Source organism: Thalassophryne amazonica, chromosome 11, assembly GCF_902500255.1.
Source record: "Thalassophryne amazonica chromosome 11, fThaAma1.1, whole genome shotgun sequence".
Taxonomy (NCBI): domain Eukaryota; kingdom Metazoa; phylum Chordata; class Actinopteri; order Batrachoidiformes; family Batrachoididae; genus Thalassophryne; species Thalassophryne amazonica.
Genome location: NC_047113.1, coordinates 17821924 through 17844437, shown reverse-complemented (window position 1 = coordinate 17844437; position 22514 = coordinate 17821924). Strand labels below are relative to the sequence as shown.

General features: G+C 42.3%; 1 protein-coding gene across 4 annotated transcripts in view; it reads right to left on the bottom strand.

The window, feature by feature from the left end:
• Positions 1–22514, bottom strand: part of sh3tc2 (SH3 domain and tetratricopeptide repeats 2) — a 92175-nt gene that overhangs the window by 24152 nt on the left and 45509 nt on the right. For 3 of the 4 annotated variants that reach the window (XM_034181153.1, XM_034181149.1, XM_034181152.1), the window contains exons 7-14: positions 21824–22025; positions 21596–21669; positions 15886–16081; positions 15557–15693; positions 11622–11672; positions 11236–11543; positions 5404–5598; positions 74–931 (exon numbers count right to left, since the gene is read on the bottom strand). In XM_034181153.1, the coding sequence (XP_034037044.1) occupies positions 74–931; positions 5404–5598; positions 11236–11543; positions 11622–11672; positions 15557–15693; positions 15886–16081; positions 21596–21669; positions 21824–22025 (2021 nt within the window). The remainder of the gene's footprint in view (positions 1–73; positions 932–5403; positions 5599–11235; positions 11544–11621; positions 11673–15556; positions 15694–15885; positions 16082–21595; positions 21670–21823; positions 22026–22514) is intronic. The other variant, XM_034181150.1, reaches the window with a different exon arrangement.

Below are 22514 nucleotides of genomic sequence, written 5' to 3'. Positions count from 1 at the left end.
AAATGTACATACATATAGAATTAGGTTTAATATAATATGTCTGGAAAGGTATCCACATGAATGATTGCTGTACCTGGAGTGATGTGAGCAGTGGTTGTAGGGTACTCTTGGCCTTCTCAGTTTCACCCGTCAGCACCAGTAACCAGCTGAGCAGTACAGAGGCCTCAAAGCCCTCCTCCTCACTGATGTATCCCCCTGTTTCCACAGCCTGCTGAGCACAGTGAACTGCTTTATCAAAAGCACCATACTGCTGAAAGACTGTAGCCAGGCCCACGCACAAGTCCCTCTGGGTCTTCAGGTCATCACCACGTTCAGCAATTGCCAGGGCTTGCTGAAGGTAAACCACAACCTGTGCAGGGAGCAAGAAGGTTCCTTCCTTCCACCTTGGGTTCAGACGGACAGAGTTCCTAATGAAGAGCTCAATCCCCTGAAAGGCATTCTGGAGGGAGTGGTCGAGTCGTGAGTCCAGACTCAGAGAGGCTAGAGCCAGGTAAGGCATGTACTTGCGGTGATAAAGACAGCTCAAGTGCCAGTTGAGGTCCAAAGGAAAAACTCGCCCCTCAGCATTAGAAAGAGACACTGAAAGAAACTGGAGTCTTTCCACAAAGGGAAGGGCATCATCGGTCTTCTTACGGAGCAGAAAAAGACTGGAAATGAGGTAGCAGACACGAGCCTCGAGGTGTTTGTCTCCTATTACCATGGATCTCCTCAGGAGCAGCTTGAGTAGTTCAACCTCATCTGTGGAAGCGAATGTGTGGTTGGGGAGACAGAGGAGGAGAGCACTGGCCTTCTCCAGGGTCAGGGGCAGCTTGTCCGTCATACGCTGCTTCAGGTAAACAGCTGTGAGGTTGGTGAAGAGAGCGATGAGGAGGGGCGTGTCGGCAAAACTGTCCACACCAACAGTCAGTGCCTCCTCATAGTAAACACGTGCCTGGGGAGAAGAAGAAACTCTTATTTAGGAGCTGATTTAAGATGTGCAGTACAAACAGTCAAACCATAATCCATAGGTTATAACATGCTATGTGAACCATCAGGGGTCACCAAGACCTGCCTTCATCTCACCCTGTCCACACCATCTTTCTCTACTGCACATCCACCTGAATGCCCTCTGTCAACACATCCATAACTCTCTTCTTTAGCCTTCCACTTCTCCTTCTCACTAGTGGTTCCATCCTCATCATCATTCTCCCTATATACCCCATCATGCCTCCTCTGGACATGCCCAAACCATTTCAATCTCCCCTCACTTACATTACCTCCAAATCATCCCACCTGCACTGTCCCTCTGATGTGTTCCTTTCTAATCTTGTCCACTCTCATCAATCCTAAGGAAAAGTGCAACATTTTCACTTCTACTTCCTGCTTTTTTGACAGCACCACCACCTCCAAACCATACAGCATAGCTAGTTTTGCCATAATCTTGTGACCTATCTCTTCCTTTCTTACAGATATCATTCAATCACAAATCCTTTCTTCCACTTGTCTCCACCTGGCCCACATTGTTTTCACACCTCTGTCACATTTCCATAACATGGAGAGTTCACCCCAAGTATTTAGACTCATCCACCTTCACCACTTCTGCTCGTTACATGTGCACCATTCCACCCTTCCTTTTTTTCTCATGTTAGATAGCATGAACACTAGCAAATGGAACGAAATTAAGAGATAGTCGGGGAGATATTTGACATTCACCAATGCTGTCTAATATTGTGTCACTCTTTTGCCACCAAAACACGCATGGACTCCACTAGACCTCTGAATTGTGCTGTGGCATCTGGAACCAAGATGTTTGCAGTGGATTCTTCTGTTGAAGTTTCACTCTACATGTTGACTTAGCCTTGACTGCCCATGACCCTGTCACCAATTCAGGAGTTTTCCTTCTTTGGCCCATTTTTGTTAAGGCCCCCTTCACACATAATGTGAATTTGGTTGATTTGCGCATGAAGCAGGAATCATGTGCAAAACGTGTAAAATCGTAGCTGCCTCCTATACCTGTTGCTACAACTATTTGCACACACCAGCAGCTGAAAGACAGAGGGTGCACTGTGAGAGCCCATCAAACCCTCTCGCGGCAGGTGACGGCCAAATTCCAGCTGACACACATGAACATCTAACACTACTCATTTGGCACTTAGAAAATGTATGGCCATTCGCACGATTAACACGACAACAGTGTGCAGACAATCATTGTCGAGCTGGATGTGAAATTTGTCGAAGTGCCTCACGATTGTGAAGTTGTACACGTGACGTGCCAGAGTGTCGGCTCCCCCCACAACACAAGTGTGCGTGTGTTTCACGCACTCCGCCCACTCCCCCCAACACATGTGTATGTGTGACCCCCCCCCCCGCAGGTGAGGCATCGCTTATCTGGTCACAGAGTTACATCTTGCTCTGTGTGCTGACAGGGCAGGGGGCGTGGCTGACTGCCAACAGTTGAGACATCTACGTTCCTCAGCATTACAGCTGCAGCACACGTCCCGTGTTTTGGTGGATATGCACATGTGTGTGCTTGTGTGGAAATACATAAAAACATAAAAACGGACCATTAGTCCGTTTGGACACACAGCAGGCGATCTGAATATCACATCTGATAGGACATGCATGTTGGGCTGTGAGGGCTGCGAGTGAAATTAACACTGACATTGAACATATGGTCCCACTCTGACCAGAGAAGGACCATATGTACACTGACAGTGCTAATTTAACACTGTCAGTGTTAGCTTTACACTTGTGATTTTACTGTGTAGCCATTTCATGCTCCTGTTAGAAGACAGTGATTGTTGTGCAGTGGTAAAATTTCTGTCTAGTAATCAGAACATGCACATTCAAATCCCATGAGTGGCATTTATTTTTTTTTAACCAGGGATATTTAACCGCAGGGTTCTGTATTCCGTCCCCTTTTATGTATTATTTATATCAACCCAGTCATATTCACTTATTATACAGCTGGTTCTTATTTTATTTTACTCCACATAAGAACGAGCTGTATAATTAATGAATATGACTGGGTTGATATAAATCAATGTGGTGCACCTCGTCCCATGGAACACAGTGTGAGCAGATGCAGCTGCTCACACTGTGTTCCTGCAACTGCTTGCGCTGTGTTCCTGTCATGTGCACGAACTGCCACACCGGCATCATGCACGCCTGCCCATCGGCGCAATGTTTCGTGGTGCGCTCATACGAGCTCTACCTCTGTGAGTCACCCTGAGTGTATGTATTTGCACTATGTGTGGAGAGGCCCTAAGTACTGACCACCACAGACTAATAACACCCAACAAGAACTGCAGTAAAAGTCCCCCTGACTTTATGTATCTGTGTTTTTCATGCTTCCAACCACTCACCTTCAAGGATAAATGTTAACTTGCTGCCTAATATATCCAACCCACTGACAAAATCTAATGCCTTTTTTTTTTAATTGTTGAGAGACATAATCTAAAAAAATAAATAAAAAAAAATCCGGAAATCACAATGTATGATTTTTAAAATAATTTATTTGTATGTTACTGCTGCAAATAAGTATTTGAACACCTACTAACCAGCAAGAATTCTGGCTCACACAGACCTGTTAATTTTTCTTTAAGAAGCCCTCTTATTCTGCACTCTTTACCTGTATTAATTGCACCTGTTTGAACTTGTTACTTGTATGAAAGACACCTGTTCACACACTCAATCAATCACACTCCAACCTGTCCACCACAGCCAAGACCAAAGAGCTGTCTAAGGACACCAGGGACAAAACTGTAGACCTGCACAAGGCTGGGATGGACTACAGGACAACAGGCAAGCAGCTTGGTAGAAGACAACAACTGTTATGATTATTTATTAGAAAGTGGAAGAAACACAAGATGACTGTCAGTCTCCCTCGGCCTGGGATTCCATGCAAGATCTCACTTTGTGGGGTATGGATGATTCTGAGAAAACTCAGAACTACACAGGAGCACCTGGTCAATGACCTGAAGAGAGCTGGGACCACAGTCACAAAGATTACATTAGTAACACATGATGCTGTCATGGTATAAAATCCTGCAGGGCAGCAAGGTCCCCCTGCTCAAGCCAGCACATGTTCAGGCCCATTTGAAGTTCACCAGTGACCATCTGGATGATCCAGAGGAGGCATGGGAGAAGGTCATGTGGTCAGATGAGACCAGAATAGAGCTTTTTGGAATCAACTCCACTTACCATGTTTAGAGGATAAGAACAACCCCAAGAAAGCCATCCCAACCATGAAGCATGGGGGTGGAAACATCATACTCTGGGGGTGCTCTTCTGCAAACGGGACAGGGCGACTGCACCGTATTGAAGGGAGGATGGATGGGGTCATGTATTGCGAGATTTTGGCAAACAACCTCCTTCCCTCAGTAAGAGCATTGAAGATGGGTCATGGCTGGGTCTTCCAGCATGAAGATGACCCCAAACAGACAGCCAGGGCAACTAAGGAGGGGCTCCGTAAGAAGCATTTCAAGGTCCTGGAGTGGCCTGGCCAGTCTCCAGACCTGAACTCAATAGAAAATCTTTGGAGGGAGCCGAAACTCAAAACCTGAAAGATCTAGAGAAGATCTGTGTGGAGGAGTGGACCAAAATCCCTGCTGCAGTGTGTGAAAACCTGATCAAGAACTACAGGAAACGTTTGACCTCTGTAATTGCAAACAAAGGCTACTGTACCAAATTTTCTTGTACCAAAGATTTTCACAGGTGTTCAAATACTTATTTGCAGCAGTAACATACAAATAAATTATTTTAAAAAAAATCATACATTGTGATTTCTGGATTTTTTTTTTTTTTTTTTTTTTTTTTTTTAGATTATGTCTCTCACAGTGGACATGCACCTAAGATGAAAATTTCAGACCCCTCCATGATTTCTAAGTGGGAGAACTTGCAAAACCGCAGGGTGTTCAAATACTTATTTTCCTCACTGTAAACATTTAAAACAATTGCATGAATAATGAAATTAATATTGTGAGATATGGCACTCATGATAATATTTATTGATTTTTTTTTTAACATTTAACAGGCTTCGACTAGAATATAAACTTTTGCATGTTAACATCACACCCACTAAATAGGACAGGGCCATTTCATTAAACCAAACAAACAAACTGAACACTCCCCCCCCCCCCCCCAAAAAAAAAACACAAAAAAAACAAAACGTGACTCTTTATTTTGCAGTTTGCTTGAATTATGCCCTCTGTTAGAGTATCTTGTTGATATTACTGTGTTCAGTTCATTACAGTTAATTTATTCTCTCTCAAGACAACCTTAAAACTCAACAGAAGACATTTGCATTACTGCTATTTAATGTGAAAGACTATTATTTTGCAGTGTGCACTGTGGACTTTTGTTAGACTCCTTTTTTGAGATGACAACAAACACACAAGCTAATGGTAAATATGAAGGCCACACCTGGGAAAACTTTAACTTTCTTGCACAGAGTCTTCCCAGGAGAAAACATGCCCGCCGGTGTGCCCAGTGCATGGCCATCCTCTTGGAGAACTCTCGAACATTCTCCAGGTGTGTTAACAGCTCATCCTCAGTTCGACCACTGAAGGTCACCCAGAGGAAAGAATGCTGCAGGTCATACAGGGGCAAGAAGTCCTCCTGGAAGAACAAGATCAACTTAACAATTAGAAGCACAGCACAAAAGAAACAACACATCAAGTCAAAATGCATTAGTTTACCTCAAGTACAAAACTTTGTTGTGAGCTGTGTCATAAATGTGTTGGAAAGTAAGTTGGCCTGAGGGGGTTTATAGAATCTACATAAAACTGGAACACCCCCTCCTAAGGTGTCTTTTTTTGTGTGTGTGTTCCTCACTGTTTCCTCTCTCCCCAAAATAAGAGTCACTTCACACTTTGTAGGCCACAACCAATCACCCTCCTGAGGTTGAGACAACCTCATCCATTCTCCATAGCAATAACATCATGCTCATATGGAGGTTCATATGTTCCCAAACTGCTTCAGTTGAAACTGAAGAGGCCAGCTGTATGAGCTCATGAAGCATTTTAAAACCTCAAAGAAGCTATCAGTTTGCTTTTGAGTGACGTCGTGTCAGTAACCTTCACAAACCACAATAATAACTGCACAGGTGCAAGCAATATATTTGTAGATAATGCTGTGTTTACACATAACGACGGCAAGTCACAAATGCCACGAAGTATACATTCTTGGCTGCTGATCACAAATGTGATGATTCGGGGCAGAGACGTCAGGTGTCCTCAGGAACTGTTGCAACCTGACCATGCGTTACGATTAATGGCACGTGTTGTTAGAGAATTATCAGGAACCATTATGCACAGTCAAGAATAATGTTCCGCACTGTTGCGCGCTATTGTGTGTAACAGCGCATCGTTAAGTTCTGTCACGTTGTGAATGAGGCGAATTGTCTACACACACACAAACACAAACATATTCATCCATCAGTTGCTGAGCAATTCAGATCGCTCCAGTTTGCTACTTTAAATCCACAGCAGAAGAACTTTGTGATTGCATGCTTAGTTGGGCTCTTTGCCATGGAGTGGTGCAGAAAGGAGGAGGAGACAGGGAGCCAGATGACTGGCTTCACGCCGCTCTCGTCTCGCTCGTTTTCCCAAACATCAGGCATAGCAGCATGTGGAACACCTGCAGGAGCGCACTGAGGAGCATTGGAACAAAACTTTTAGCCGACTTGGCATCACTGGTGTAGTGGAAAGCTGTACCAACATTCAACGTCCTAAGTTTGCATTAAGCAAAGGCCAAAAATTTCTCCAAAAGAAGAACCCAACACAGCAAGGCCTGGTATATCTCTAGGTGTCAATGGGAGACCCTCTGAGACAAACAGGATTGCTCGGTGTCATAAACCCCCACTCTATTCAGGATTTAGACTTCCCAAAGTGCATTCCTCACAAGAGTGTGAATCCTTTATCAGATCCCAGGCCAGATGCTGACCACTCCTTTCTCATCAAAAACACAGACACCAGAAGAACATACTTTCTCCCAAAAGTTTCAGAATTATGTTTTACAGCAAGCTTCCAGTAAAGGTCATACCACAGATGAACTACCATCAACTTGGGAAGCACACTGCAATCTGTCTGGTTCAATCGATGCCGGATTGACAAACATAATATTTTACGATGAAATCCAAAAACCAGTCTCGCACAGTCCGTGGAGCAAGAGTGACCCCTGTTGGACAAATTGAGGAAGGGCATGTGACCAACTCGTGCAGTGTTAAAACTGTAACCACATTTAAAAGTTGTATTTTGTGCTGTAACAAGAAAAAAAAAACACTGAAAAGAAACAAACATGATCATTTAACCTCAGAGATTTATATATTGTATCTTGTGTTCTGATTATAGATTGTAGGAAGTTTATCAAGTGTGTTTTTCATATAATTGTGTTGACGATCTTCAGACAACTTTATTGATCCCAAAAAATGGCAATTACGTTTACACTCCAATTACCTCAGAATACAGCAATTAATCCACAATTATTACTTGTTTACCGTAATAATGGCACACATCAAAATTACCGGCAGAGTCCCTTTGCCAAGGTACCAGAGACAGCTGTGCAGATAGACAGTTCCTCGACTGAAAACCAGACGGCTCCCAGCATCGGACCTCACAGAGACCAGCTGCACAGCGCATGATCCAAGTAAGACTGGGCCAGATGTCAGACATAAACAGAGTGGTTTTATTTTAATTCTATTCACCTTCATTAACAATATCGCCCGTTAATAAATGCTAAAGTAAATTCCCTGCCAATTAGCACGAAATTCATTCTTAAACTCCTGCAGCTAAACCAAATGATCTGAGCGCCATTACGCACAACGATCAGTGAAAGCAGGAGCACACGGACAGCCTCTGATGACAATCTCATGTGCTCAAACAAAGAGTGTGTAACTATCAGGATTGCTCTACTAGTTTGCATGTGAATGTTACTGGATAACTCTGTTGCTTTCTCTGCATAAAGCACTGTTTAACCTATCAATGGACAACAAAACACATAGACCATTTTGTATATATTGTTCAAAATGTGCATTTGTGTTTATCGTTTGAACCTTTTTGTTGTACATTCTTTCACATAAGACCTCAAATTACCTTTATAAAGTGTCAAAACCATTATTTATTATAGTTTGCTGTGTGCTTTGAATAAATGTGTGTGGAAATTTTTTTTTTCACTTTATTTTTTCCTTGCCTGTTTTTGATTGTAAACCTTTATTACACTTATAAAACACAACAAAAACATATATATTCTGAAAGCACAGGTTGTCCTGAAAAAGAGACATAAAACATGATTGTGGGATGCAGGGAGAGCTGTTAACAGCAATAATAACACATTTGTGCCAGGCGAGTGAACTGTCCAAAAAATGCCCTCGGACCCCAGAGGGTTAAGGATCATCACTAATCAAGACGGATCAACACGCTCAGTTGCAACCTCCATGACATGAGGCGAAATGAGGGTGGTGCGTGACATTCATGGAAGTTTTTTTTGACAGCCAAAAACATGCTCCACGAATATTACGCACCAACATGCACAATTAAGAAACCTACTCAGATGCATTAAGTCACGTTAAGAATGTCAGGAATGTGCCAATAATGATGCAAATATGACAATCGTTACACGTCTTGCCTATGTGTAAACGCAGCATAAGCAAACTTTAACATGTAAATTTATTATCGGAATCCCACCAGTCCTCACTCGCAGGTTTCAAGGTGCACGTGCTCCCATTTTTTTTCTTCAAAGTTGAAGTTCAGACACCCTTGTAAAGCATGGTGCCCTGCTGGCTTATGTGGCCAGCAGGGCACCAGTTAGACAGCAAAATTCATGCCCTAACGTAACAAGGCAGACTCTTTGTCAGACCACAAAAGAATCATTGGGTTTCTACATTTTTTTCATGACATATTGACTTTTTCAGTGCTGATTCTGGTGTGAAAGAAGGTATTGAGGAGTTTTTAACAGTGTGAATGTAGGGAGAGTGTTAATTTATTTTTTTTTTTTTTGTGTAGTAGATCACAGATTCTAACTCCTGACACTTTCTACTGAAACCTCTGACTGCTCTGACGCGAAACTGCAGCAGGAGCTTTTAATATGGCGATGCAGTCAGGTGATTGCTGGTCAGATAAAAAAAATAATAATAACAATAATTAGACAATTACCACACTTTCAAATCACTGTAAAAATAACTTTTACCCCACAGAAGATTGTATATGTGAGAGAATACCAGAAACAAAGGACCCTGGATGTGCTGAAATGATCATTCACATCAAAATTAATGGTTACTTGGCTGTATTTTTCCTCAACATTATTAACAAAATATTTCTGACCTGACGCGGGATGTCACGAGCCTGGCAGGCTGCACTACAGGAGAAACACTGCTCCCTGTGTGCATGTGTGTGTCTGTGTTGTGGGTGTGGAACCCCTCTGTTCATCTGCTGGCTCTTCAGTTGGCACACCTGCATGACATTTGTTCATCACACCCGTTGTAGCTGTTTGAGTCATTAGCTGCATGTTCCTTCTCTCATCATGATTTCACTGCTAATTTGTTTTGATCCTGTTTCCAGCTGTGAGCCACATGTCATGCTGCTTACTGCCTCTTCTCTCCACAATATTCCAGATGTGATCATCATTTCTTGAATCTTTTGTGTTTCTGGTCTACTCCACACTTCTTGACTTTTTTTTCTGTGTGTGTGTGTGTGTGTGTGTACTAACTGATTTTGCCCAAAACAAGAGCTGTTCCTGTGGTTTTGTTGTTGTTGTTGTTTTGTTGTTTGTTTTTTTATTTCAAATTGTAGCTTCTTCTTGTTGTGAACTACTCATCGTTTTCTGCAGAAAAACCTGGGGTCCCATGCAAATTGAGGGCCCCAAATTTCCAGCCCATGCAAGCCATCCATTTTCTAGATCTGCTTATTCCAGTTATAGGGTCATGGGGGCTGGAGCCAAACAAGCCAAAAGTCAAAGGTCAGGTGAGGTCAGGTGGAGGGCCTGCTGCTGTAGTTGTTAATATCTTAGCACCTCAATGTGGCTTTAAGCCAGATGAATGTTTTTGGAGTAGGCGGTATGTGTGCATCAAAAGTATCAGCTCATACTCAACAAAAATATAAATGCAACACTTTTGGTTTTGCTCCCATTTTGTATGAGATGAACTCAAAGATCTAAAACTTTTTCCACATACACAATATCACCATTTCCCTCAAATATTGTTCACAAACCAGTCTAAATCTGTGATAGTGAGCACTTCTCCTTTGCTGAGATAATCCATCCCACCTCACAGGTGTGCCATATCAAGATGCTGATTAGACACCATGATTATTGCACAGGTGTGCCTTAGACTGCCCACAATAAAAGGCCACTCTGAAAGGTGCAGTTTTGTTTTATTGGGGGGGGATACCAGTCAGTATCTGGTGTGACCACCATTTGCCTCATGCAGTGCAACACATCTGCTTCGCATAGAGTTGATCAGGTTGTCAACTGTGGCCTGTGGAATGTTGGTCCACTCCTCTTCAATGGATGTGCGAAGTTGCAACGAGGAACTGGAGTCAGGTCGAGACCCTGATGAGGACGACGAGCATGCAGATGAGCTTCCCTGAGACGGTTTCTGACAGTTTGTGCAGAAATTCTTTGGTTATGCAAACCGATTGTTTCAGCAGCTGTCTGAGTGGCTGGTCTCAGACGATCTTGGAGGTGAACATGCTGGATGTGGAGGTCCTGGGCTGGTGTGGTTACACGTGGTCTGCAGTTGTGAGGCTGGTTGGATGTACTGCCAAATTCTCTGAAATGCCTTTGGAGACGGCTTATGGTAGAGAAATGAACATTCAATACACGAGCAACAGCTCTGGTTGACATTCCTGCTGTCAGCATGCCAATTGCACGCTCCCTCAAATCTTGCGACATCTGTGGCATTGTGCTGTGTGATAAAACTGCACCTTTCAGAGTGGCCTTTTATTGTTGGCAGTCTAAGGCACACCTGTGCACTAATCATGGTGTCTATTCAGCATCTTGGTATGGAACATCTGTGAGGTGGGATGGATTATCTCAGCAAAGGAGAAGTGCTCACTATCACAGATTTGGACTGGTTTGTGAACAATATTTGAGGGAAATGGTGATATTGTGTATGTGGAAAAAGTTTTAGATCTTTGAGTTCATCTCATACAAAATGGGAGCAAAACCAAAAGTGTTGCGTTTATATTTTTGTTGAGTGTATTTAATGCACGACCCCCTGCAATGATTTAAAGAATGAGCATTGTCTCAAATGCTGCTGACCTGAAAGTGATCACAGTTGAGCAGGGTCAGTGTGGGGTCGCTGAACTCCGATTCCTCCCCTTCCCAGCTGTTTTCCTCCAAGAAGAGAGGTGGGTCTTCCTGGAACTCGTCTAGTTGTCTGAATGTGTCATCTAAGGTGAAGGACAGACATTCCCCCACCCGAGGCAGAGGATTGTGGGAGTGACAGACTGACATGCGGGGAGAAGAGTGAGAGAGAGAGGGGCGGGGGGAGGAGTGGTGGGGTGGCGTCTCTCCACTTCTGTCAGACATGACGCTTTGACGTGCGCTTACAGGAATCTTATCAGCTGTCAATAACAGAAAACTTTTATGAGAAGAAAAGACGTTTTAGTTTTGAAAAAATATCCAGAGTAACCTGTAAGCATTACCGTTTTTCAGCTGATTCCTGATGTACATGAAATCGGACTCATCCAGTCTGTCTGGAAAGACGTTTAAACAGGAAGAGACAATCAGAGAGCTGCTCCTTACATGTGTCCTTGACATTTGATCCATTCTGTTTATTGATCCCAAGGGATTAATAAAATTCTATCTAATCGATCTAATCTAATGTATCTTTCACCAATTCCTGAAAATAGTTATTCCAAATGAGTTTGACCTTCCTGTGTCACTCAAGACCAAAGGTTTGGGCTCCTGGTCCTAATGTTATGTCTGTGTGGTTTGGTTCTGTCTCCTATCTGGCTCTGTTCTGGTCTGAGTTCCCTTGTGGCTCATCCTGGATCTGTCTTTTGTCATTGTTGTCTTTATCACCCATCTTCTATCTGTGATTCATTGTCTTGTTCCCCTGTCTCTGTCTCTCATTCATGTGTGTCTTCCAGGTGTGTGGTTGATTGATCTGTACATTCCCCTGTCCCGAGTCCTATGGTCCTAGTGTTCCCAGCCTTTGAATTACTGGGTAGTGATCATTTTTTAATCCCCCTGTTAGCACTGGTTCCACCTTTGTTCCACGTTGAGTGTGTACTTATGTTCCTGGCCTTTGTTTTCAGTTATCGCTTCATTTTTCTGTTGTATTATTTTGTAAGTACCTTTTACTGTATTAGTTCTTGTTAGTCCTGTGTCAGTTTCACTTTTACACAGATTATTTCCTCGTTAGTTTCTGTAGTTTTGCATTTGGATTTACGAGGTCTGTTAGAAAAGAATCCGACCTTTTTATTTTTTGCAAAAACGATATGGATTTGAATCATGTGCGCTTGCATCAGCCAAGCTTGAGCCTTCGTGCGCATGTGTGAGTTTTTTCACGCCTGTCGGTTGCGTCATTCACCTGTGAGCACGCCTTCTGGGAGGAGTGGTCCAGCCTCCTTGGCAGATTTTCATTGTCAGGAAATTGGCTGAGCGACTGCCGCTTTACTGCATCAAATTTTTTTCAGAAACTGTGAGAGACAATCAGGTGGAAACCATTTGGAAAATTCAGATGGCTTTCAGTGAAGATCTTATGGGGATCACACAGATTAAGGAGCATTACAACCGGATTAAAGACGGCCCACAGCGGCTGATGGCGCGCTGCACTCTGAGTGGCCATCGACAGGCTGAAATGACCAGATCATTTCCAAACTGAAAGCTGTGTTGATCCGGGACGTCGTCTGATTACTACACAAATGGCAGAAGATGTGGACATACCACTTTTTCGGAACATTCCACTGTTACAGGAGTTTTTTTCATGGAAAGACGTGCGGAGGAATTTGCGTGTCGGTACGGAGCCACATGGTGCAGAACAAAAAGCAACGCCGTGATGAAGCCTCACAGGACATGTTGTGGCATGTCCAGCTCGTCCACAATTTCTCGGATAGTCACACAACTGAAAAGCCACCGAAAGCCGTCTGAATCTTCCGAATGGTACAAGATCTGGGCATGTTACAACATGTCCTGTGAGACCAACACGGAGGTGCTTTTGTCCCACACCATTAGCTGCTCCGTGGCAAATTCCTCCGCTCCTGTTTCCATGAAAAAAACTCCTGTAACAGTGGAATGTGCCGAAAAAGTGGTATGTCCACCTCTTCTGCCATTTCTGTAGTAGTCAGATGACATCCCGGATCAACACAGCGTTCAGTTTGGAAATGATTGGTTCCCATGTACACACCTCTGTGAGTATTTTGAGTATTTCCCCATCTTTGATTTTCATTCTGCATTACTCTGTTGTTTTTATGGACTGCGTTTCCAAAGCCCTGCTTTTCTAACTGTGTGAATTTTTGTCACTTTGGATATATGTGTATAATTAATAACCTTGGATTTGCACATAATTCTTGTGTGTTGGCTGCCTGAATTTTGGGGTTCATTTTTTACAATTTGTGAACCAAATTGTAACTTATATATATATAACTTCATGTTTGTGTTTAATAGCAACCATAGGTGTGTCTTTCATCAATTTCTCAAAGCGGCTACAGTGCCTTGCAAAAGTATTGACCCCTTTCCATTTCCCCCCATTAAAACCCAAAATTTAAATGGATTTTTATTTGGATTTCATGCAAAAAATTGTTTGGATTTGATGCAACAGACAAAAGTGGCAATACACACAGTTTTTTCCATCCACAGAAGCCTGTAACTCCTTCAGTGTTGTCACAGATGTCTTAACGGCTTCCCTCACTGACGTCCTTCTTACACCATCACTCACTTCTTGAGAATTGTCTACTCCAAACAGATTTACCATAGAGAACCGCACTGCTGGTACTTCTTAATAACTGATATAAGCGAGATGAGTGGATGGACCAGTTGTCTTCCTGGGCGGTTTACCATCCAGGACCCAAGGCAGTTCCATGGCACTGTGGATGCAGCAAAGCATGACACGAGCATAGGTTCCCACACTTGACTTGATATAAAAGAAGTCCAAGACATATTCATTGAGTTGGAAATGTTCAAGTATCCATTCACTGACTTTTCCAAAGAAAGCCAGCTGTGAAAGTCATGATTTACTTGTGTTACTGTAATTATTGTTCAGGACTTCAGACAAAGGGAGAGAATACTTAGGGCCCCTTCACACATAGTACGACTAAGTACAACTCAGGACGACTCACAGCGGAACAGCTCATATGAGCGAACCACGAAAACATCGAGCCAACAGGCAGGCATGCATGATCCCGGTGCGACAGTGTCGTGCACGCAATGGTGTCATGCGAGTAGAAACACAGTGCAAGCAACTGCACCACATTACCCCGCTGATATGGAGGAAAACAACGTGTGTGAAACACATGCACACGTGTTTGGGGGGAGCTGACACTCTGGCACACCACATGTGCACTTGGGAACGCCACAATTGTGGGGGCACTTAGACAAATTTCACATCCAACTCGACAGTGATTGTCTGCAGACTGTTGTCGTGCTAATAGTGCGAAGTGCCAAAGTAGTGGTGTTAGATGTTCGTGTATGCCAGCAGGAATTTGGCCGACACCTGCTACAAGAGGGATCGATGGGCTCTCACAGTGCACACTCTGTCTTTCAGCCACTGGTGTGCGCAGATAGTTGTAGCAACAGGTGTACAAAGTATTGGAGGCAGCTACAATTTTATACGTTTTGCATATGATTCCTGCTTCATGTGCACTTCAGGTGCAAATTTCACACATTTGTAATATGTGTGAAGGGGCCCATATGCATGCGACGCTTGTCCATTATTAACAATTTTCATTTAAACCCACCAGTTTTACTTCATTGATTTTGGAGGACTATTTAGTGTATTTTGTTTGTGTTTTTATTTAAATGTATTTATCTGTAGGCCCTTCGCATAAAATTCAAATAAAAATCCTTTTAAATTCTGGTTCAAATTCTAAAAAAGGCACCTTCTTCTCAGTACCTTCTCAGTACTGAGACCAAGGTTTGCACTTGTTTTGTTGTTGTTAAGCAGATTTTCCTTATACATCAAATTAATTTGTCTTTGGCTGCCTCTCAAACTTCCACCAAATACCAAATCGGATCAAAATTCTTCAAGCCAACCTCTCCTCCTCCCCCACCCTGCCACATGGACAGACACATAACGTTGATAATGCTACCGACGCCCCTGGACGTGACAATGAAAACCGAAATATTTCAGTGGTGGTGGTAAATGGGGGAGGTGATGGTCTAGTGGTTAAGGCACTGGGCTTGAAACCAGAAGATCCTCAGTTCAAAGCCCAGCCTGACTGGAAAATCAATAAGGGCCCTTGGGCAAGGTCTTTAATCCCCTATTGCTCCCGGTGTGTAGTGAGTGCCTTGTATAGCAGCACCCTCATATCGAGCGGAATGTGAGGCATTAAGCATTTTGAGCGTCTGATGCAGATGGAAAAGCACTATATAAATGCAGTCCATTTACCATTCCATTAAACATCATGTCTTCTTTTACCTAGCCTGTAAACAGAGCTGATGTCAGATGAGAAGAGTCTTTCCAAAATGCTCCCATCACTTGACTCAGAGCTGCAGGGGTTAACCTGGGCCAGGCTGGCTCTCTCCTCCTCTGTCAGAAACACCAGACATCCTTCGCTGCATGAGGGAAACAAAGGGGGCGTTATCAGTTCATCAGATCCACATTCAGTGGAAGACTGGACACACAGCCTAACGAATGGGAATTTGATGAAGCTGAGCTATTTATATAAAGTGCACATTAACAGACCAGTTCCAGCTAATGTTTAAACAATTAATCCATTATACAATAAAAAAAAACAGGCATCTTACAGTGGTGAGGTATCCAAAGGCTTGACGTGGGATTTGTGGACAAAACCAGTGTGTCCCGTGGAGGTATGTGTTCCGACGAACACACCCAGACCTCGGACAAGCAAACCCTGGATCTCCACAACATCACCCTGACTTAGGGGTAGTTCATCATGTTTCAATGGACTGTAGTCAACTACAGCTACACATGAGCCGGTAGCTGCAGGATGCCACAAGGAAAAACAACATTAGGCCGAAAATAATGCTGCTAAAAGTACCAGGGGTACATATGGTAGCACTTTTACATGCTGCTGGCAGCAGTACTTCCCATTGTTGATGATGGTTTAAAACTATGACATTACTGCAACAAAAAGAATGCATGCACTGCAAGATTTTAAACTTTCATTTTTATGATAAGAAGCATACATTATACAGTGCATCCGGAAAGTATTTACACTACTTCACTTTGTCCACATTTTGTTATGTTACAGCCTAATTCCAAAATGGAGTAATTTTATTTTCCCCTCAAAACTCTACTCACAATACTCCATAATGACAACATGAAAAAAGTTTTTATTCTTTATTTTTTTGCAATTTATTAAAGATAAAATAAAAAAGAACTAAGAAAGTATTCACACCCTTTGCTCAATACTTTGTTGATGCACTTTTGGCAGCAATTACAGCCTTAAGTCTTTTAGAATATGATGCCTCCAGCTTTGTGCACTGATCTTTGGGGAGCTTTGCCCATTCCTTTTTGCAGCTTCATCAAGTTGGATGGGGAGTGTCGGTGCACAGCCATTTTCAGATCTCTCCAGAGATGTTCATTTGAATTCAGGTCTGGGCTCTGGCTGGGCCACTCAAGGAAATTCACAGAGTTGTCTTGAAGCCACCTCTTTGATATCTTGGCTCTGTGCTTAGAGTCATTGTCCTGATGAAAGATGAGGTCAAGAGTGCTCTGGAGCAGGTTTTCATCCAGGATGTCTCTGTTTATTGCTACATTCATCTTTGTCTCAATCCTGACTAGTCTCCCAGTTCCTGCCACTGAAAAACATCCCCAAAGCATGATGCTGCCACCACCATGCTTCACTGTAGGGATAGTGCCTGGTTTCTTCCAAACATGACACCTGGCATTCACACCAAAGAGTTCAACCTTTGTCTCATCAGACCAGAGAATTTTGTTTCTCATGGTCTGAGAGTCCTTCAGGTGCCTTTTGGCAAACTCCAGGTGGTCTGCCATGTGCCTTTTACTAAGGAGTTGCTTCCGTCTTGCCACTCTACCATACAAGCCTGAGTGGTGGATTGCTACAGAGATGGCTGTCCTTCAGGAAGGTTCTCCTCTCTCCACAGAGGAATGCTGGATCTCTGACAGACTGACCATTGGGTTCTTGGTTACTTCCCTGACTAAGACCATTTTCCTCCAATTGCTCAGTTTAGATGGGCAGTCAACTCTAGGAAGAGTTGTGGTGGATCTGAACTTCTTCCATTTATAGATGATAGTGGCCACGGTGCTCATTGGGATATACAAAGCAACAGAAATGTTTCTGTACCCTTTGCCAGATTTGTGCCTCGAGACAATCCTGTCTCAGAGGTCTACAGACAATTCCTTTGACTTCATACTTGGTTTGTGCTCTGATATGCACTGTCAGTTGTGGGATCTTATATGTAGACAGGTGTGTGTCTTTCCAAATCACATCCAGTCAACTGAATTTACCCCAGGTGGACTCCAGTTAAGCTGTAGAAACATCTCAAGGATGATCAGTGGAAACAGGATGCACCTGAGCTCAATTTTAAGCTTCATACACAGGAAAGTTTGCTGAGTAAAATTTACTCTGCTGGGATAACATTTGATCCCAGTCTAAATAGAGTAAAAAACACTCTATTGCAGAGTGAAATCAGCTCTACCGGTGTCGCCAACCGAACGTCCCCCCTGCCTCCAGTGCGCATGCATCATTTCGAAGCACAGCCGCTCGGTGGACAGACTGTCTTCACCCAAAGTGATCAAATGGATTAATGGGATTATTAACCATCAGATGACAAGGTAAAACCTCTTAAATAATTGTAAAGTCAGTTTTAAGCAGAAACAAGGCCGTTTTAAGCAAAAACAAGGCAATATTCCATGACGCTTTGAAATAATGGATGGTCAGTGAGCGCAACATCTAGCAGCCATGATTGCTTCCTCCTCTTCAGTGTGGCATGGCACAGAAGGTTGTAGGACACACAATGCAGATTTGCAGACAGAGGAGTAGAGAGGTAATAAAAGGCTTTATCAAAACAGGCAAAGGTACGGTACATGGTAAGGCAGTCAGCGGGGAGGCGGTAAGAGGTAGACAAGAGGTTCATGGCGTGGTGGAGATCAGTGAAAACAAGCAAGGTCAAAAATGAGGCAAACAAGACTGACTAAGGACACAAGGATGTGAAAAGATTTCAACAAACTGGCAGAGGACAGAGAGACAGTGAGGGTTTAAATACAGAGGGTGTAATCAGGGCATGATGTGAAGCAGGTGTGGGGAAGGTTCTGGAAGGGGCGTGACCATACAAGATAAGAGAGGAATAACAGGTGGGTGTGACAGACAAAACAACTCAACCACCCACAACCAGCAGAGATAAAAATCCTAAACTATGCAGATGAACTAAAAACCATAGACCAAAGTGTTCATATGACAGGACCCAGAAAATAAAAGGGAGAGACTTAAGGAAGAACAGAACTTACCACGTGGCTAAAGTATAATGGGAATTACAACCAATAACTAACGTGAAAGGCAGAATGCAAATACAATCAGAAAATAAAAAGCAAAGACTAAACTAGAACTCACAAGTGGTAAAATTAGGATGAACGGTTAATACAACAAATACTACTACTTAGCTGATCTATTAAACCTTACGTACCGGCCTGGGCTTTGCGTTCTCAGGGTGCAGTACTACTTTGTGTCCCTAGGGCAAATAAGAAGTCTGCGGGTCACAGAGCTTTCCCTTATTGTGCCCCTGCTCTGTGGAATGATCTCCCTGTGTCAATAAAACAGTCAGATTCTGTGGAGACTTTCAAGTCCAAACTTATAAGACGTACTTATTTTCCCTTTCATATGGTTAGCAACTGGTATAGTTTTGTTTTACGCTTTTTTACTCTTTTAAGTCACTGTTTTAGGAAACAGAGTGTGCCGCGGCCTCAACTTTACCTAAATTCTGGGTCTTTTAGTGAAGCTTAGGGCTAGTGGCCAGCAATCACCTTAGTATTTCTTCTGTTTTTCTTGTTGATTAATGCTGGCAAATTATACAGTATTTCTTGTCTTTCTGATGCCTGATTCTGTTTTTTTTCTCTCTGTTTAGGGTGCAGCTCCATTCAGAGATGGGAGTTGTATTTGTGCTGGCAACCCTCCTGTCCTGTGCACCAACAGCGTTTCCTGTATATTCGTTTTGTGAATGTTCTTTAATTTATGTCTGTAGCATGGCCCAAGCAGAGGGTCACCCCTTTGAGTCTGGTCTGCTTGAGGTTTCTTCCTCAGAGGACGTTTTTTCCTTGCCATTGTTGCTCTGGGGGTTAGTAAGGTTAAACCTTACTTGTGTGAAGTGCCTTGAGGCAACTCTTTTGTGATTTGGTGCTATATAAATGGAAATGAATTGAAACTGAAATGAGAAAACAAAACAAGTGATTCAACTAATGTTTAAACAATGAAAACAAACACAGGCTGGAGGAAAACTAGAAAATTTTTGATGGCAAAAGTATAAAACGTGATACAATTAATGATAACAAAATGGCAGAATTGACTACTGACTAACTAAAAAATAAATAATGAACAGAAAAAGAAACCAGAGACTATGGAATACAGATAATGCACAAATGATGACAACAACAGAGAAAGCAATAGAAACTAAAGGAACATAACCAGATGATAAAACACTGAAGATCAAAGATAAACAGAATCTACAAAACTAATGGAACAAAACCAGATAATAAGACACTGAAGATAACTGATAAACAAAAGCCACAAACAGATATTCAAAGACAGAAACAAGGCAAGGTGACCAAACCCTGACCAGGACCCTGAATGGGCTGAATCCTGACAATTTAGACTGGGATTAAATGTTATCCCAGCAGAGTAAATTTTACTCAGCAGAATTTCCTGTGTACTTGTGTGAAGTTCCTTGAGGCAGCTTTGTTGTGGTTTGATGCAATATAAATAAAATAAATGGAACTGAAATTCATGGCAAAGGTTGTGAATACTTATGTACACATTATTTCTTAGGGGTATTTTTAAAATAAATTTGCTAAAATCTAAAAAAAACTTTTTTCACATTGTCATTATGGGGATTGTGTGTAGAATTTTGAGGAAAAAAATGCATCCTTTTTGGAATAAAGTTGTAACATAGCAAAATATGGATAAAGTGAAGCGCTGTGAATGCTTTCCAGATGCACTGTACAGGTTTAATTCCATTACCAGAAATTGAGTTTGTTTTGAGCAGAGGAATTTTAATTATTCTTGTTTGTAAGATAACTTTTTCCCCCTGGAAACATAGCAGAGTTACTGAATGGCAAAATGGCAGGCGTGGTGGACCAGTGGTTAATGTGCTTGGTTTCAGTGCAGATGGTTCCTGGTTCAAACCCTACCCCTGCCACATTTCTCCTTGTAAAGTGGAGTTGCATCAGGAAGGGCATCCGGCATAAAACCTTGTGCCAATTCAACATGCAGATCCACTTCGGATCTGCTGTGGGGACCCTGAGTGAAAACAAGGGAACAGCCAAAGGGACTTACTACAGCAGAGTTACTGAATATTGGAGAGTCAAATTTTTTAATTATGTCAACTAGTTCAGATTTGAGTACTGTTAATATGTGCCACATGTGAAGGTCACAAAATATGTTTATGTTGAATTAATCCATTGCATGTGGGAGCAAATGTTTGGCAGATCAGTAATTCGAACCAGGCTGAAAATAATTCAGTTTAGAAAAGAAACCTAATTATTCTATGCAAAGTGAAATACAGGGAAGAAAATAAAAGGAAGTGATGCCCATCAAAAGGTCCTTTTTCTAAATGGTAGCACTGAGGAACTGTGTAACAGTAGTTTGTAAGGCTGGAAATATCACCGGATAAAGGATTCAATTCATGCATTTTACAGTTAAACTCACTAAAAAGATAAATTTTTTATGTCAAACGTTGAAGTAATAGTGTTAATTTATTGATAGAAAGAAAGTGAATTGATATAAATAAACTTTTATTATTTCTTTAGAATGACAAATAACATCAATCTCATGTACTGCTGCTGCTTTTTCAAACAGGGTGTGAATATGTTGTGGGTTTCCACAAGAAATCACACTTAAAAGCATTTCTAGAAACATCAGTTGTGTGTGTGTGTGTGTGTGTGTGTGTGTGTGTGTGTGTGTGTGTGTGTGTGTGTGTGTGTGTGTGTGTGTGTGTGTGTGTGTGTGTGTGTGTGTGTGTGTGTGTGTTTTTTTTACACCAATGTCCCAATGTACACCAGAAGAGAAAAGCATGTGCCTGCCTTTAATTAAAGAAGCTGTCCATGGTGCTGATTAGAAGTGGAACACATTAATTAAGTGTGATGCATTGAAACGAGTCAGACATACTGAACATAGATCAGAAACATGACAGCAATTTAATGTCACAAACAATTTTAGAAACGTGTGAAGAATTTATTTTTACAGATATGGAAATAGGGGCTTTGGCCCAATGTTATTACTGCAAGTGTACAATAATGTGCATGAAAATCGTGTGGCTTTACCAATAGGATGTTCAAAAGGTCCTTTTTCTGTTGGCGAGCATCCAGCATAACCTGTGTACTTCCTCAGGAACCACCTGAATAAACAAGAAGTGTCAAATCAACACCAAGACAACTCATCATCACCATGCTTGCTCAGGTAAAGGTTTTAACCCGGGAGCATGATTTATTGCTGCTTTCAGCGTGGATTATACATGAAGAAACTGGACTGGATCATGTGAGGACACTCACTGATAGAATGGATATGGCAGCGGCTGCATGGCATTGAGGGGCACCAGGCCGTGACGCCCTGTGGAAAGGATTGTTCCCTCCCACATGTCTTCCTGCCCCGTGTCCCTCACCATCAGCAAGTCATTCTTTTTGAATGGCAACTGTTCTTCATCATCCTCATCGTGGTCACTTCTTGTGTGTAGGGCCTTTGCAAATAAAGATCCTGCAGAAAGATTGAGACAAGCATCAGTAGGAAAGCCTAATACATGCAAGAAAGGAGATAGAAATCCAAACACAACTTGTGTGTTTGTCAAAAATCAGTTATGCCATGACTGTGTCCTCATTCAGTCATTGGGAAGTGATGAATCCTTTATAACCTACTATTATGTTAATGCAATTCCCATCCATTTGCCAACACTGCATTCCTATTATATGTTCCCCTGAAGCTTTCAGCCTGTGGGAAATGTTCTGGAGAAAGCAATGATGCCTTCAGAGCCCAGGTAGTAGAAAATCAATATATAGTGGTACTTTATAGCATTTTGTGGAACACTATATGCTGTAATTACAATCTCTGGCAAAAATTATGGAATCACCGGCCTCAGAGGATGTTCATTCAGTTGTTTAATTTTGTAGAAAAAAAGCAGATCACAGACATGACACAAAACTAAAGTCATTTCAAATGGCAACTTCTGGCTTTAAGAAACACTATAAG